This window comes from Pelmatolapia mariae, linkage group LG16_19 (assembly GCF_036321145.2).
Source record: "Pelmatolapia mariae isolate MD_Pm_ZW linkage group LG16_19, Pm_UMD_F_2, whole genome shotgun sequence".
In the NCBI taxonomy this organism is placed as follows: domain Eukaryota; kingdom Metazoa; phylum Chordata; class Actinopteri; order Cichliformes; family Cichlidae; genus Pelmatolapia; species Pelmatolapia mariae.
Genome location: NC_086241.1, coordinates 66,036,403 through 66,053,933, shown reverse-complemented (window position 1 = coordinate 66,053,933; position 17,531 = coordinate 66,036,403). Strand labels below are relative to the sequence as shown.

At 41.6% G+C, this 17,531-nt stretch overlaps 2 protein-coding genes and 1 non-coding gene across 3 annotated transcripts; 2 read left to right on the top strand and 1 right to left on the bottom strand.

Moving 5' to 3' along the window:
• Window positions 1-1,657: 1,657 nt before the first annotated feature.
• marcksl1a (MARCKS-like 1a) lies at window positions 1,658-4,456 on the top strand. Its single transcript, XM_063498023.1, has 2 exons — window positions 1,658-1,974; window positions 3,088-4,456. Exons 1-2 carry the CDS (start codon window positions 1,891-1,893, stop codon window positions 3,610-3,612), a joined length of 609 nt encoding a protein of 202 aa, XP_063354093.1. The 5' UTR covers window positions 1,658-1,890; the 3' UTR covers window positions 3,613-4,456.
• Window positions 4,457-5,406: 950 nt separating this feature from the next.
• On the top strand, window positions 5,407-5,488 carry trnas-gcu (transfer RNA serine (anticodon GCU)). Its single transcript has one exon. It is a non-coding gene; the product is annotated as a tRNA-Ser (tRNA).
• Window positions 5,489-8,237: 2,749 nt separating this feature from the next.
• Window positions 8,238-16,459, bottom strand: LOC134644729 (gap junction beta-4 protein-like). Its single transcript, XM_063497768.1, has 4 exons — window positions 16,360-16,459; window positions 11,711-11,918; window positions 8,654-8,955; window positions 8,238-8,571 (listed from the first exon to the last, which is right to left on the bottom strand). The coding sequence occupies exons 2-4, from the start codon at window positions 11,879-11,881 to the stop codon at window positions 8,238-8,240; spliced, it is 807 nt and encodes a 268-aa protein (XP_063353838.1). The 5' UTR covers window positions 11,882-11,918; window positions 16,360-16,459.
• Window positions 16,460-17,531: the final 1,072 nt, after the last annotated feature.

The following is a 17,531-nucleotide window of genomic DNA, read 5'->3' as shown; positions in this document are numbered from 1 at the left end:
GTGAACAGGGGGAAAGAGATGGACCCACGTAGGGATGCTCTTAATGAAGCAGGAGAAGGGGGCTCGGCGCCGTGTTTTTGTTAACGTGGGGTCACATGAAGGATAAATGATGGGAAAGGAAATTTGACAATTAGGTTTAAAAGGAAGAGGCTGGTATACAAAAGCATGTATGCAGGATATAGAAGCTTTCCACTGGCTTTCATAACTCTTAAAACACATGACCCCTGACCTCTCGGTGAAAAAAAAACGCAGTGTCACTGCGGCGACCGTGGGATGCACTGTTCTAGCCAACGAGACCTCATTAATAGCCGACAGTCTGATTCACTGTCTCGCTGTCTGTGTTGGTGACAAAGCGGCCCCAGTGCCATCTCAAAGTCTCCTCTGAGTGCGCTGCGTGTTATGTAACAGGTTTTCTCTTGGAAAGCCGGGCCCTGTCACTCAAATTCCAGAGGAGGCCATTAAAATTCCTCGCTTCTCATTGATGTGCTGTTGTTCTGCGATCATCGAGTTCTGCGGAGGGCCTCTTTGAGATAAAGGATGTTGCCGGGAGGCTGAACAGCAGATTAACGTGGGACTCCTCAGAGAGCTGGAAGTTCTAGGCTTGGAATAATCAAACTTTTTTAGGGGGATTTAAAATGTTTATCCATAACTGATGGCTTACTACTTCAACCATTCGGCTACTACTCTGTTTACCAGATATTCAGTATGCTAGTGAACACAACTGCTTCAACTCCAAATTGATATCCTTAACTGACAATATCCACTGTTAGCCATGACTTTGATTAAACATCTGCATTTTAGCTACAACTGTAACTACTCATCACCACTACAGATGAAAAGGAACAGTTTTACTTGCTGGTGATGGAATAAAATTGCTGAAATACAGTGTGTATACATGTTCGTGCTTATATGTTTGCTTGTTTCTTCTTTCATCTAACTGTTAAAGCTGAATCTGTTTTTCATGTGTTTTGTCTTAAGATATATTTTATGTTCATTCTTCACCTTCAGGCACACACACACTGATAAAAAATACTTTTAGTGTTGACTTTTATGCTACCTCTATTTTTTCTCACAGTTTATTGAATGGTTATGATTTACTGATCACGTCTTAGACATTATTTATTTGAGGAGAATATAATTTTCTATCCAATGGGTGTCATATATTAGACTTTTTAATCAAAACAAGAGACACATTCACATTTAGATTTTAATTTCAAATAAAAGATAAAACGTCTGCTTTAAAATGCTTTGATGCACTTCTTTAAACTTTTATTAAACTAGACTTTTATTAGAAGTATATTTCCACTGCTTGTTCTTACCTTCACTTAACTTTTCTGCTCACCTGTTCGGGTCAAATCTCTAAAACTTGTCTTGTTTTCCAGAACAGATGAATGAATTTTCCAATTTGTGCCAAATTATAAACAATTCACAAGAGAACAAAGTTTAAAATGTGTTCACAATCTTCCAGACATCTGAAGCAGCTGGAAAATAAAGTCTTGCTGATGCTCCAGCTGAGTGGCAGACTGTGGCAGTGACAGCCCGGAGAAGGAGGCCCATCCCCCCGCTGCAGATTGGACAAAGCCCGGTCGCCACGCCCAGGGGAGGGGTCTCCGGTCGATTTTGAGGCGCGGTTGAAATACTCACAGCCGTCTCCCTGACATCCTTTAATTTGAGCTCAGCCTCCGTGGGGTTCACACACGCTTAAGGGGGGGTCTTCTCGTCGACAAACCTTTGTAAGGGAGAAGGAGATCCTGTCGGATTTGCACCTCTGTTTTTTAGGCGGAAAGCTCTCACCTATCCCAGAGCTGGATTTTTAAATCTCAAAAACTCCTCGAGGGTTTTCTTTTTCGATTTTATTTTTTGTTCATAAAACCTAAAGGAAAGACAAAAATGGGAGCCCAGTTGTCCAAGGGTGGAGTAGCTGTTGAGGGCAAAGCCGCCGCCGACCCTGCTGCTGCTAAAGCCAATGGCCAGGTGAGTAAAGCGGGCCCGGTGCGCCCGAGCATCAGCGGGGAGCCACATGGCACCCGACGCCCACTGGCGGCATGGGTGCCGCGGTGGGGGGCTGGCGGTCGCTCGTTCGTGTCAGGGTTCGTTCATAGCTGTGGGGGAAAACACTTAAAACTGAATTTAGCCTAAAATGAGGGCATCGGGAGACCTCCGGCTGGGCAGCCGTCGAGCAGCGCGCAGTTGCCCGCCTGCCTTTGTTAATTCCGTCTGCTGTCCCACTGGGGAGATTTACGCGCACATTTCACCCGAGAGCGTCGGATTTGGGTCCCCGTGTGAGTTTTGAGCGTGTTTTCTGTCATGAGTTGGGCGGGTAGTCGCTCTGAGCGTCGAACAAAAGATGCGAGGCGAGCGGTGCAAAGGATGCAAATGCGCTCTGCTGGAGGCGCATTTTGCGGAGTTGCAAACAAAGCGCGTGCAGGCGCCAGTTCTGACCCCATTTCCCCCCCGGCTGTTACCCACACACAGTCTCTCTCTCTCTCACACACACTGTGAAGTGGGTTTCCGCGTAAACTTTGAACAATTTAAATATGTTAGAAGTGAATTGTGCGTTTCGATTACTGGTGTGTGACTGATCCGGTCAGGATACGCGCTATTACAGAGATGCCCAGATGAACTCATGTGACCCACTTCGAGACGTAAAGACGCCCCTGTTGCTGCTGTTGGTGAGTGCGTGGACTGATTGTGGCTTTGTCTGAGCTGAAGCTGATGTGAGCTGTCTGCGCTCTTGCGTGGAGCTGGTAGATGTAGGATGAGAGCGCAGAGCAGGTTTCACGGGGATTCCTTTGTTCCCCAACTTGCTGGTAGTGTTGATGTTTTTGATGTAGCACTACTGCCCCCGTGTGCCAGCTCAGAGTAATACAGACAGCTGTTAAATTCCCCCCCCTCCTCCCACCACAGTCAGAGCTGCTCTCCTGAAGAATAACATGGATTAACTGTAGGCATAAATGGGCTAATGTTAATGTGTTTACAGTGCGCTCATCTCATTATGCATTAATAATTCTTCGTTTCCACAGGCAGTGTGTTTGCGTTGACCCACCCCCAGTGTTTTAATCCATGACTCTCTCTCTCTCTCTGCAGGAGAACGGCCATGTCAAAACCAACGGCGATGTTTCAGCCAAACCCGACGGGGAAGCAGCGGCCGCGGATGGAAATGGAACCGCGGAGCCTGCCAAGGAGGGCGAGACCAGCGCCGGAGACGCTATCGAGCCCGCTCCCGCGGCCGAGGGCGAGGCGGCCAAAGCGGAGGGCGAGGCTGCCAAGGAGGGCAAGAAGAAGAAGAAGTTCTCCCTGAAGAACTCCTTCAAGTTCAAGGGTATCTCGCTGAAGAAGAACAAGAAGGGCAGCGAGGAGGGCAAGGAGGAGGCCACCTCCCCTACGACCGAGGACAAGCCCGAGGAGAACGGCCACGCAGCCAAGGAAACCAAAGAGGAGACGCCGGCCACCGAGGCCAAAGAGGGTGAGGCCGCAGAGGCCGCTCCTGCACCCGAGGAAGAGGCCAAGGCCGCCGAGGAGGCCCCACCAACAGAGGCCGCACCCACCGAGGAGGCCCCTGCCGAGGACACGACACCCGCAGCCTCCGAGGGCGAGGCCAACGCAGAGTGACTGCACTCCAGCACGGCACCTGAACTGATTTTCCAAGATTAAAGTATATAAAAATATATATGAGAGACTCGTGCCACGCTCTTAAAGTTATAAACAAAACTACAAAAGAAGACAAAGGATATATCACGTTTGCTGATTCAACCACCAGTTCACTGCCTTTTATTAGTTCTTCGACAGACGGAAACTCACCGGGCCCTCTCATGATGAAAGTGTTGGCTGGCGTCGCCCCCTCATGGTACACACAGGGACAGGCGTGCGGCGAAGGTAATGGATTGGATGTGGAGCGAATCAGGAATACTGACTTATTTTCCCAATTCATGGAGAAGCATCCTTTTAAACAGCGTGGCAGCCCTATAACATCTTATTTTTCTTTCTCATCTTTTTTTGGGATCTAAAAATTGTCACCGTCGGCGGAGCGGGACAGATCATCTCCTTCACTCGAAATGACTGATATATGGACACATAAACCTTTCAGATCATCTTATTAATTTTTAGAATTCTACATTCCTATGTTTTACCCCCAAATTTCAAGTATTTTGTCATGTATAGGGAGGAGAACATCAAGGAGGGGAGGTGGAAAAAGATGTCTTTGTTCGTGCATTTTGGTTCTTTTTCTGGCTAAAACCACATTCGAGCTTCTTGAGTGTTGCAGTGTTCACATTTCAGAATTTATGGCGCAGGGGTTGGGATTGTGTACAAAAAAATGTGAGCTTTTTATCTGCAAACTGTCTCTGTAAATATGTTTTGGCCAATATTTTTGGTTCTCTTTATTTTGCTATCGTTTGAAGATGTTAATGGTTTTACTGTAACTTTTAATAAGGGTAAATAAATGTTCGATCCCCTCTGTCTGTCTTCTGCCTTGTGATTCGCCAAGACCGGAAAATCTGGCTGCTTAAACCTGCAATCTGGACTGATTGCAGTACCACATATAGATGGGATACTATAAACTGGATTCAAACACATGATGGCATATTGACACCACATGAATAAATATCAGGTGTGTATATACAGATCATCAGCAGTAGACACCCTGAGAAATTAAATTATTAACAAAAGGAAAGATTTACAGCATCAGTATCATGCAAACTTAACCTTAATGCAAGAGTTGCATGACCTCATCCCATTGCGTCATGAGTTTGTGGTCATAAAGCATGCTGAGTCACGTGCAGCAAAGCATATATATATATATATCCTTACATAATTAAGGACGCAACATATGGGATACGCAGGCACTAGATGCCATTTATTTGGCGACCCTCTAGTTGCAATTGGTGGTCTTTATCCCCCTCTGCTGGACAGACGGCTGTACTGCAAGTGCCTGTGCCGCCTGTTGCCTTCCGGTTAATCATGCTAACCGACATCATGAACGTTTCGTTTACACGTTGTTGGTGTTTGATGATAAGTCGCAGTTGTAGCCTCCTTTTCCTCACAGCTTTGGTAAGCCTTTAACCACACACACAGACACACACACACACACACACACAGATTTAAATCGATCACCTCGACGAGTCCACACAGTGGCTGCCACCCACTCATATGTCAATCAAGATTATCGTTCGCTCCTATTGGTAGTTGCTAAGTTGAGATAAGTTTAACTCAGCCCACTTTGTTACGTTTACTTTTTTGTTTTTTGCAGACTTTTTACAGTGAAAGCCGTATTTACTGTTAGAGTGGCGCAGAAACAAAAGCGAACATGGCGTCAAACGCTTTAGCTGCCCACCATTTATCTACGTATCATGTTTGCACACTGGTCCCGCTGATGTCCAGACTCAGTAATATTCGTGCGGGGTCACAGACGAGGTGGCCGAGTGGTTAAGGCGATGGACTGCTAATCCATTGTGCTCTGCACGCGTGGGTTCGAATCCCATCCTCGTCGCAGTGAATGTTTTGTAGGTAAAACCTGAAATGGGTATTATTCCGTGTGACAGTTCAACTCGGATCCTTTTTTAACAACACGTCCCGTCTTGAAGTAAAGAGACATTTTAATTTTTTAAAAGATCAGTCGCCCTTATTGGCTTTTTTGTTAAACTGCTTTGATGAAACCGCATTACTCTTGTCTTTTAAATTCCTTGTGCAACAGGGGTGTCAAACATCAGGGTTGAGGGTCAGAACTGGCCCACCAAAGGGTCTAATTTGGCCATCTGGATGTTTTAGCAATGTGCTAAAACTATAGTGAAGTCATGTCTTACTCTTTTTTAAAAAAATTTGTCTTGCTTTCCTTTTATGGAGTCTGGCAACATTAAAGATGAGTAAAAACATTTATTTAATTTATTTATAAATCCTGACAGGTTTTTAGTTACAAAAAATGTAATGTGTCTATTTTCATATGGATGCAATGATATTAAATACTAAAAGTAAACAGTATAAAAGATGTTACATTTATTTTTTCATGCTGTAGTTTTTAACTTCATGAGCTGTCTGTGTTTCATGAATTTGAATTAAAAGTCTCACAATCATCATGAAATACCGCTGGTCACTTATTCGGGCAATTATATTGAAGCATTGCCTGACATACAAATAAAACTGTATGTAGTTCAAACAAATTTGAAGCATTATTGATATTAACTTTAACTTAAATGGCCATAAAGTGTGCAAATATGCAAATAAATGTCACATTTGTTCAATTTTGAGAATGCTGCTATCTAGTGGTAACATGTTTAAACTATTATTGTTCCACATTTTGACTTTTTTTTGCTCCGGTTTCAGTCAGATAAATATGACAAATTAAAATCTCTGCCTCGACTATGGTGTATTTGTGAAGTACTCTGTGTTTTTAATGGCCCAGTCTGAAAAATGAAACCTTTTCAGACTGCGTTGTTGAAACAGCAACAACGCAGCAGCATTGTAGGATAATACTGCACATATACAGCTTCATTCCTGCAAAGAAAAGACAGTCTACACAAACAGTTTATAATCAGTTTTCTTTTTTATTACAAGCAGATAAATATATCACTGTAATGTCAACAACAGCCTGTTATTTATATAAAAAATAATCTTGGACCACAGCATGTCATTCCAGCTGATTCTTAGTCAGAGCAGAACTGAGTGCGAAGATTAAACTAGAGATTAAAGTAGACATGTCTCGTAAAAATCACACAAAGACTGTAGCTTAAGGTTCACACTCTCCACTTTAAATATTAAAAATCTAATAACCGTAATTAAAGGTACATTTTAAAACCTGATGACTAAAGCTCATCTTAACAGGCCACACAGCAAAAATGTGTCTAAAACATGTCTCCCAGGTGTCCAGCAGATCACTTGTGTTTGCTTTCTAACCATTCCCAAACTTCAGCTCTGATAACGGTTAGCGAGAGTCAGATATTTTCTTCTTTACTGTAAAACACTGCTTCCACCACCTGACAGCTACTTCGATTGACTTCTTTCCAAAAGTGGGATATAAAAGATATAAAAGGATCATAAAATGGGGCATAAATGTAAAATTTTCAAATTCTGTGGCTTTAACGAAATTCTTGGACTCAACTGCAGTACCTGTAGAGTCCAGCAGGGGGACCACTGACCACAATTTGGATATCACTGTCCAGCATTTTTGCCTGAAGGTCAAAGGGCCCAAGGCACAGTTTTTACACCCGTTTGCTGCCATTTAGGTACCACCAGATTTCTTTATCAAGAGCAAGCACAGGAAGAAATTGAAGGATGGCCTGTTTCATCCATCCATCCATCTGCTGCTCCAAGCTAACCAGAGGAGCCCATCCTGTCCCTGCCCTTGGTCTAACCTCACCAGTGTGCCCCAAGGTCTTATCTCATGCTCCTCACTTAGAAGGCACCTACATGGCACTTTAGTTTAATGGAGAGACCAGACACCTTATCCACGATCTAATTTTTTGGCCATAGATGAGACCATAGATGATGGTGGGAGTGTAGATCGATCAGTAAATCAACAGCTTTGTTTACATTTGGCATATTTTTCTGTTTACGTATCAGAAAAATCTCTCAGAAATAAAAACCACACCTGATGTTTTTAACTGGGGACAGACCTCCTGCCTCCATGTCTGCCCTGTGACATTATGGTGGCCTTATTAAAGCACAAGATTCAACCACCGTAGACCTCAGATCAGAACAAGCCGGGATGTATCTTAGTGTAAAGCAGGAATCTCAAACTCATTTCACATCCTGTGACACATCTTAAGTGGCTGAACCAGCCAAACTCCCCTTTCTGTCAGTGTAAAGATGTTAAACTACACAGTGCAGTTTCAACAGTGCAGTTTTAGATAGAAAGTGTTGTAATATGCAATATTTACAATGATGTAAGACAATTAATTAAATAGTTGTTTGCTGCAGATTCTTAAATCAATAACCTAAAATTAAATTCCATTTAATTTATCTTGTCAATACGGAATAACCTGAATGTTTGTCCTCGCGTCTTTGTGACATAAACAGTGAAAAAATGCGATGTCGGACCGCTGACAGTCCTCTTCTTCAGCAGTGTTTTCCGGTCAGCAGCTCTAGGTGCCATTTCTTTAACCCAGCTGATGTCATGAACGTTTCATATGCAGCTGGATGAGAGGATCATAATCCACAGGAACAACCCTTATTGATCAGTTTCAGTAGTCTTATTGGGTACATTTTGTTCCTGTTGGCGAGCCATGATTGCAGCTTTCAGAATGCTAGAGTACTGTAGTTTTAGCATCCTTCCTCTTGCTTAACTCCAGCTCGCTGTCGATCACTGTCGGATCTCTCCTGCTTCTGCACTGAGAGCGGGGCGGAGCAATGGTAGTGAGCTCGTGCTGGTCAGCGAAGACGAGCCTCTCGTTCTCATGTCGGATCTTTAATATTTTCATGACGCGCTTGCCGATGAGGTAAATCATTTCGAGGATACACATGAGGATGCAAACCGCACTGGAGATGACCATGAACAGCATGAAGATCTTTTTCTCCGTTGGACGGCTGATAAAGCAGTCAACGGTGTTGGGGCACGGGGACAGCTGACACTTGGACAACCTGACAGAAAAGAGTACAGCAGGTTTTAACGAGTTCAGAACAACACTGGTTCATTTTAATAACAGTAAGCTACCAGCATTACCTGGGCAGGTCATATCCATGATATAACCGATACAGGATATAGAGAAAAGCTGAGTCAAATCCAGCTTTGAAGATCAAACTCAGCAGATACGTCCACCATAGGCCTCCTCTCTTCTTGCCAGGGTTGGCGTAGAGGTGCGAGCCCTGATGCAGCTCGACGTATTTCCTGTCCTTTCCTTCACGGAGTTTCACGTGAGCCATCACCATCAGAGACGGGCAGGTGACAAAGATGAGCTGCAGCGCCCACAGGCGGATGTGGGAGATGGGGAAGATGTGGTCGTAGCAGACATTGGTACAGCCGGGCTGCAAAACAAAGTCGGGGTCGTAACTCGCTTAAGTTGCTCGTCTCACGTCTCAGATGGAGAAAATCAGCAAGAGCAAAGGATTTTTGCATTAAAGAGAAACTTGGAGAAAAGAAAGTGGCTGTATTTTTATTTTAGAGTACAGCTAATGCAGATGTCATATGATGATAAATACAAACAGAGGGACTATTGTGGTGTCAGAATGAGAAACTGATGCAGAAGGTTTTAATGCCTCTATATGACGCTAAAAACTGACGATGCTTTGAAACCAGTTGCTGCTTTTAGGGCATAAATATAAAACAAAAACAAAGTTTAAGACAAAAGATACAAAAAGAACCAAGTTAGTGAGACATGAAGTATTTTGCTTTTCTTTACTTTTTGCTTGCTTTTATTTATTTGAGGAGATATCCTATAATTATAATATGCTGTACACAATATGCTTTTAATACAAGGCTTTTAATGTAACACCAACACTAATTTAGTCTTACAATCTAATTTGATAAATACATGACAAACTAAAGTAAAAGCTCAAATAAACGAGTGGCTGCAGAGGCTTTCACCGAAGTGCACAACTGAATTAACATTCAGTCGAGGTTTAAGGCATGCATTGGAAATGCTGGGTAGGTCCCGTATCGATCGTGAGAGGAGAAGATCCCACTGATTAAATGGAAGACAAATAAATTGTAGCGCATAAAAGCTGCAAAACTGGCTCCTGTTTTAATAGGAACAGTGAGCAAAGGAAGGTTTGCCTTTATGATGTGTGGAAAAGTCATCAATAATCATTTTGTGGTCACGTTCAGTGGCTGTGATGCTCGTGCATTAGTGTGAACAGTAAGGATAAACAGACCACAAGGTGAAGGTTCATAAACCCGTCCTATTGGTGGCATTTTTCAGCGCACCTGTACTCTGAGAGGGAAGGATCAAATCACTACGTTATCTTATGATGTAACATCTCCGTTGTGATGGGAGTGGCGTCCGGTGATTCTTGGAACACAAGAGATGGATTAACAGTATGAAAATCATGTGAGTCATATTTATGAAGTTACATTTGTTTTGTTCACGACCGCCGTTCATGTCGACTGAACTTTTTTACGATCACTTCGCTAGTGTCTTCCTGATGTTCGGTTCGACCGTGTTGTCTCGATGTGATATCTGTCTGTTGTTCTGACTTTCATCGCAGTGTTCGACTGTGTCGTGCTGCACGTCACACACATCACACACAGTCAAATGACATAAAGACTACATGCAAAACAGAGCGCTCACAACACGAGACCACAGAGGTAAAGCTGCACTGACAGACCCAAGTCACTGCTGGGCAATTTTTCATCTTTTAGTTCATATGACAAAGTTTCAGCATTCGTCATTATATGACAATTTCAAATTTAGAATAAAAAGTTCTGTATAGAGAAGACTGAAACATTATATCAGAAAGCTGCACTGAATTTATGTAGATCCCAGCCTGCCAACATGTTGTGTCTAAGAGGGAGTTTCGTCTTTTGCAGTTACCTTTGTTATCACTCGAATCACTTGAATGTCTCCAGAGCCAAACATATTTAATTACTTAACATTATAGGGCACCAAAAGTTAGATGCATTCACTGAGTCATAGTACTTTAACAGCAATATGAAAGAATTAAAAGTTCAACTTATGGGATAATATAATTAAATAAAATTTTGTATCCTTTAAAAACATGCAGGATTACAGATTTCCTGCTACCAAGAAGGTCAAATACAAGGTCAGTGTAGAGGTGAAATAGAGGCTTCATTAGATTTATGATGATGCTTAATATATTTTAAATTTCATTAAACTTGGATGAAGAGCAGAGAGGCCGTCTGAAAATGAGGAAGGTTTCTTCAGTGCATACAGGTGACGGGGTAATTAACCCTGGATGTGCTCCCGACATGCAAGGGCATGTCAGCGTATGTTTGTGAGTCGTCAGGAGATGAAAGGACAGAAAAAAACAAGTTCGTCCCGAAGACGAAACAGCTAAGAGCGAGCTGAGCGATGTCATATATGCTAAGCAGTCACACCTCGATTTGTGTGACCTTTACGTCTCATATGATGGTAAGCTGGGGCCATGACTCACAGACATGTTCTGCCACTTTGAGACGTGTTGGCTACATCGGTTTCAGACGCACTTTGGCTGAACATCAGGATGTTTTGACAGGTAAGTAACTGTCAGGCACGATGTTTATGTGGGTGGAAAACAACCTTGTATGTGGAAGACTTGGTGAATCAAACCTGAGGAGGAGTGAGGCTGTTCTGGGCTAACATCTTTGTTTTCAGTTAAATTTCTTCACTGAGGCTTTATTATAATCCAAAATGACTCAATTAGACCATCCAAAGGCACTGTATGTGTAAGTAAGTAATTTGGTACCTGAATCTTTTTCTTTAATCAGCATCTTATTTATTAGGGAGGACCACTGGTTGGTGATAGTTTCTGCATCATTAACCAACACAAATTCAACTTTTGAGGACAGCTGACATTAATTTTCAGCCCATTTTCTTTTCATTTATCTGTGCTTTGGACTGTAAAGCATATTCTTTCAAACCAAGACCACAACCACCATCACCACCTCTGAAGTGACTCGGGCAGGTTAACTTTACAGTTTTAAAAACGTCTCTATATTAAGTGTAAATGTGGAAAATCAGTGGCCCAGATTTCCCTGAAGGGCTTATGAACCAGTGCTGTAACATTCTCGACAACTCTTATTTCTCCCTGTCACTGAAAAACATTGGGTTAGCGACAGCCTTACCTGTCGGGTGTTACACACAAAGTCTTTGTTTTCGTCACCCCACACCCTCTGAGCTGCCACCACGAACACCAACACCCGGAACACGAACACCATGGACAGCCAAATCCGCCCAAACGCCGTGGAGTACTTATTGACTCCGCTCAGCAGATTCTCCAATCCTGACCAGTTCATCCCTGTCGCTGCTGGACTGGCCTTGGAGATAAATGCCCTGTGAAGGAAAACAAAAATACAAGTTACCTTCCCTTAGATTTAGCTTTGCATTCCATTCTAATTCTCAAATTTGGTCTTGCTATCGCTAAGGATCAGCTGCAACTCGCCCACTTTAGCACATACATGTGGGTTACATAAATACATGTCTGGGCTTGCATGAATTCATTGGTACCAGCCAAACAAGAGAGAGTGCACATTTAGAAACACTGTAGGTTTGCACAACAGTACAACTGCTGATTCCCTTCAATGCCCAATAAATCATTATTTAGGCTTATTCATCTTATCTGGATCCTCACTAATGAAACTGCATGCTTCAGTAACTGTAACAAAATGTACACAGGTAAAATAAGATAAACTAAGGGCCCATAAAATGAACAGCTGATGAATAAAACAAATATACCGTTTGTTTGCATTTGTCTACATGTAGAAAAATGTGACCACCACAATTTTATGTTAGTTTAAATTAGCTGTGACAGCTGACATCCTTTGAGATTGAAGCATTAAATCTGGGGAAAAGTGCCAAAAACCAGCCCCAGAAACAAGTCAGGCCCTGTGGACTTAGTTTAAAAACCCAAATTTAGAGCAGAAACAAGCACACTTAAGACCGGCTCATTTTTTCCTTTTCATAACAAATGTACAGGAGATTAATTTTTGTTTAACGCACCCATTTACAGTGTATACAAGGCTTAAAGTTATGTATTATTGTGGGTGTGGTCCCCTTGGTTGACAGATGGGTGCCTGCACAAGTGGCTAACGCTCTTTATCTCATAATGGCGTTTGTCATATTGGTGCCTTTTGAAGCTGACAAGTCTGTGCTCCAGTTTTATTGGTCATTGGAATTCTAGTATTAGAACAAGTATCTGATTCTGAATGCATGCAGTCGACAGAAGCAGCTTGCTAATGAAGCAAGTGTTAAAGCAATATGGTCACATGTCCTTCAGCAATTTGTTTGAGCTTGTTAGAGCATCTAACCACTTCTTTACCTTACAAAATGTAAATGGAGCACTCAAAGTGATTTATATAACATGCCTCATTCACAACAGCATTTTTTTTTTTTTTTTTTTTTGCTTTCTAGCTAACATTCACACACATTCATATTCCGATCGATGCATCGTAGAGCGATTTGGGGTTTGTATCTTGCCCAAGGACATTTGGCATGCAGACTGGAGGAGCGAGGGATCAAACCATCAACCATCCAGTAAATCTTTGACCTGCTCTGCCTCCTGAAATGCAACCAACACATTTCTTTCTTGCAAAATGGATTATTACATCATTCTTAAGGACAAAACAAAGCATCACACACAAATGTGCAGGGAAGCTTGTGAAAATCTTGAATTGTATTAGAGTTATTGTGTTAATGCTTTTTTATTATAGACATTTTAGCTTCTCATATTAGAAAAAGACTCACGCTCTTCTCAGTTTGACTCTGTATGATGTCAGTGGCAGTGGATATACCCAATACGATCATCACAGACACACTGCTCTGGCATTAAAACCTTAAAGGCAGATGAAATGGCTTGTTTCAGATAGAGGATAAATTCAGAGGCTGCCTTAAGGCTTGGGATAAGCTGAATAAGACTTATTTTGAGCAATGGAACCTCCAAAGTTACTCTACTACGGTCCAAGAATAGAAATATGAAGCTTTAAATAATTGAAGGTGTTTCTTAAATATGTACACATATAATCTGAGCACAACATGACTCTATGTCTGTGTGATTTTAACACCTAGAGAGTCTTTTATTAACACTGTGCTCTTGGATCCTATGTGCTCACAGGTTATCTGTCAGTATCGACTGTCTGCATATTTGCTGCTGCTGAATGACATTTATCAATGAACACCCTAATGACATGCACCCCAGTATAAATATAGCTTCTCTACGAGGTTATGGTTTCTGAACACTGTGCAGTGTGTGCAATCAAAGTGAAGTTTTCTGAACTCTCAGAGTTTCCAAAGCTTGCAAAGCTTGCAAAGACAAAAACATGCTTTTGATGCTTTTTGCTACATTTCTGCTTAGATTTTTATGTGCTTCGGGCAAATGTTAAATGCAGAAATATAGGAGAAGAAGCTTAAATGGAAGGTGTGGGTGTATTCTTTCAAAGAGAAAAGGATGAACTTTCAAAGTACTGCAGTCGTTTAGACTGTTGTAGACTCCCCTCTACAACAGTGGAAGAAAGAAGGAAATAAAATCCATATGGTTTCTGTAACACGTACAGGCCTCTGTGGTTTCTGGCGCAGTAGAAGGTCAGTCAGTGTTTAGAAAAGAGTTAAATATTTGGAATTTACGAAAGAGCATTGGCTCAGTTTGGAGGAGTTTTCTCTGTTAACACTTTAAACTCCAGATTAACTCCTGCAGCAGAGGCTAAATAACATACTGTAGGTTTCAGCAGGGGGGCTTATTGTTCAGAGACTGTGCCTTCAATCAGCATGTGGCTTATATAGCTGCTTTGACTCTCAGGACGAAAGAAAATGGAAAAACTGGAAAATAAAGGACACTGGAAAATTGCCAATTATGTACAAATACAAAGGTTCAGGGAATTATTATTTAATGCTTCTTTCCCTTTTAAATAACTGTCAATGTTAAATTGTCTCTTTAAGGTTCATTTATAGGCTCATTTTATGTTTATGTTGGGGTCAGTATTTTTAAATTGAAGGCAGTATTTCAGGATGAATGTCCTTTTTTTAAGACAAATTAAATATTGTTTTAAAAATAAATAAACTGTTAAATCTTTGTAGAAACGCGTGCAGGGCAAAAAGTATTTTAAGATTCAAACTAAGCAACAAAAAGGTCGATAATACAATGCATGCACAGACCAGCAAAACGGTGACCCAACTGAGACCATGAACTCAGGTATGGCCATTATTTTGGATGCTCAACACTGCTTACAATCAAACCTTTGACAGGTAAAATGCCACTAAGACACCTTCACCAAAACTACCAGTTCAGCCACTTTAACACCAACGGTTTACTCCTGGTGGATGGGAGTGGCATGCGTGGGAATGCAGGGGTGCAAGTGAAGGGATTCAGAGCAGCAAAGTGGGCAGAAACAGGAAATGTGGAAAAAAAACAGCACGAAAAGCACAGACAGTTCTTCAGTGGACATTTTTCACTTGAGCTACTTGTATGTTATTATTTCTGTCGTCTGCACAGTTAGCTGAACGATCAACAACAGCATAAGAGAGCAGCCGACATGCAGCTGTTTGTGACGCTGCCCCCTGGTGGCATTAATCAGTTATAACATGTATGTGACAATCCGCAAAGCTGTCCGTAGGCTCTACGTAGGACCAACACACAGCCATTATTAGCTAAACCATTGCTCTGACTTTTTGAGGGTCCAGTAGGTTTACGACATGTAGAGCAGCCAAATTTCATCCCCAGAGTGAAAACTTTTTTAACTTTTTATAAAATTCTGTTGCTTCTTTTTTCTCGATTTGACATTTAATTGTAGCTAAAATGACACAATTTATTTAACAATTGTAAAAAAAATTGTATTTAAAAATTGTATAACCATTTTTGTTATACAAAATCACTGTTATCGGTATTTTAGCTGTGCGGAAGTGAAGAAAGGTTTGAAAGTACTTTTTGGGACCTGTTGTGCTGTTGGACAACAGAAGCAGAAAAACATAAATGAGAACAGCTTTGATGGGATTTCAGCTGTATTTAAGTTTATATGAGCACAGAGAAGAGGACAGAAGCAAACAGCCCGTAATGTTAGCCGCGCTCTGTGCTAAGACTAAACTTAAAGGGATTTCCCAATTTTTGTGGGACAATTATCGTTTAATAAAAGGAATCAGTAGTGGTTTCTACTAAAGCCACTGTGGCCGTGCTTTGCTCAAAGCTTTTACAGTTCAATTTAACAGTAGTGGACTGAGAAGCAGCTGATCATTGGTGGCGGGCATTCTGACAGTTTGTTAGTGATGCAGGAAAGAACCAAAAGAAATACAAACAAGCCATCCCAGGATCCTCAGCAGCAGTGTTTTGTACCATAGACATATATTTGGTTACAGTTATATAAGAGGCTAAAGCAAAGAGAAAACCTAAAAGACATAAAGGAGGCACTTTAATAGAAACTTTATGTATCATCGGTGGCTACATGGAAAGTTTTTACTGTTATGTGAACCCCGCTCCACCACGCCTCGGTCTTTTTGATGAATCTAGAGTTAACCACCATTTTTTCCCCTCATATTCTAACACTTAGTCATAACAAAAGGAAATGTTATTTCCATAGCTGGTTATTATTTAAATGATTTTCCCTATTTTTCTAGCACATAAACAACTCGTGTTCACCTTTTGCATTACTTTTAAAAAGAACAAAAACATACTTTAGCTTGGCCTGGGGAAAAATGACTGACTCCTGGATACAGTTTCCATGTTTACCGCTCACTCCTGACTTTAGGATACAGTAAAATTAATGAAAACCAAACAGAGAAAGGAACTTACTTGAAAGTGAAACGCCACTTAAACACCCCGTGTGCCGACACCAGCAGGCGAAGACTAAGCACTGAAGGGAAAAGCTACTTTCAGCTTTTCAGCTCCTTTTCTTTCCCCTGCTGCCTGTGTCTACTCATTCTTTCCTCAGAACGCCTGCCAAACCAGATTCAGCAGCTGCGACGTCATGACAGACACACACATGAACATAGGCTGTGTAGACTCCACTCCCTAGAAAACATGTAACCTAACACGTTATAAATAAGTAAAGCAACAGACACAAATTCTTCATTGAGAAGGAAGACAGAACATCCAGCTATGTCAAACAGAAAGCCTGTTGTGTTTGTGTGTGTGTGTGTGTGTGTGTGTGTGTGTGTGCGTGTGCGTGTGCGTGTTTGTGTGTTTGGGGGTTGAAGAGAGTAACTAAGAGAGAAAACGCCACACCCTGAATGTGGACAGCTTGTGGAAACTAATGCAAATAATCTCAGATGGCAAACAGCTTAGCAGAATCATAGTATATCGAACAGGGTTGAGAGCAGATTGCAGCAGTTTATCTCAGCCTGTTTAATGATTGTGACACACAGTAGAGTAACAGAAACGAGCGTTGACAGCCTGGATCTTTGATCTGTTTTCTCATAATTCACAGGAGAAAACTGGATAAACCTTTCAAGTTTGTGTAACCATGTGCGATAGGTTGCTAATCAAAACAGTTTACAGTATAGGAAAAGCCTGCTTTTTGCCCGTCTCATCCTCCAGTGTTGATTCCTTCTGTCTCAAAAGAATTTTCTAAGATAAACATGTTTTAATGAATAAATGTTTTCATGAATTTCTGGTTTTCCATAATAAGTGTTAACTTTCTGTTCGGTCTGTCTGTGGTTCTCAGTCATCCAGGTCATTTTAATCTTAGCTTGGAAAGAAAAGCGTCTGGACTTTAAGTTTCTTGAATTGGTGGAGAGACACTCCCATAGGGCTTAAATATGAGACTCTCCACCAGTTACTCTTAGAACTGACGAAGCTTCTCGGGTGAGATGTGAAATGTCTTCAAGAAACTTAAAGAAGTCCAGACGCTTTTCTTTCCAAGCTCCTTAAATTTCTGGTGTGACACTGGCATTCGTAATTTCATTCCTATAGCACATTGCATTACATGCAAACTCAGTGTGCTTAATAGAAGATAAAAACATAAA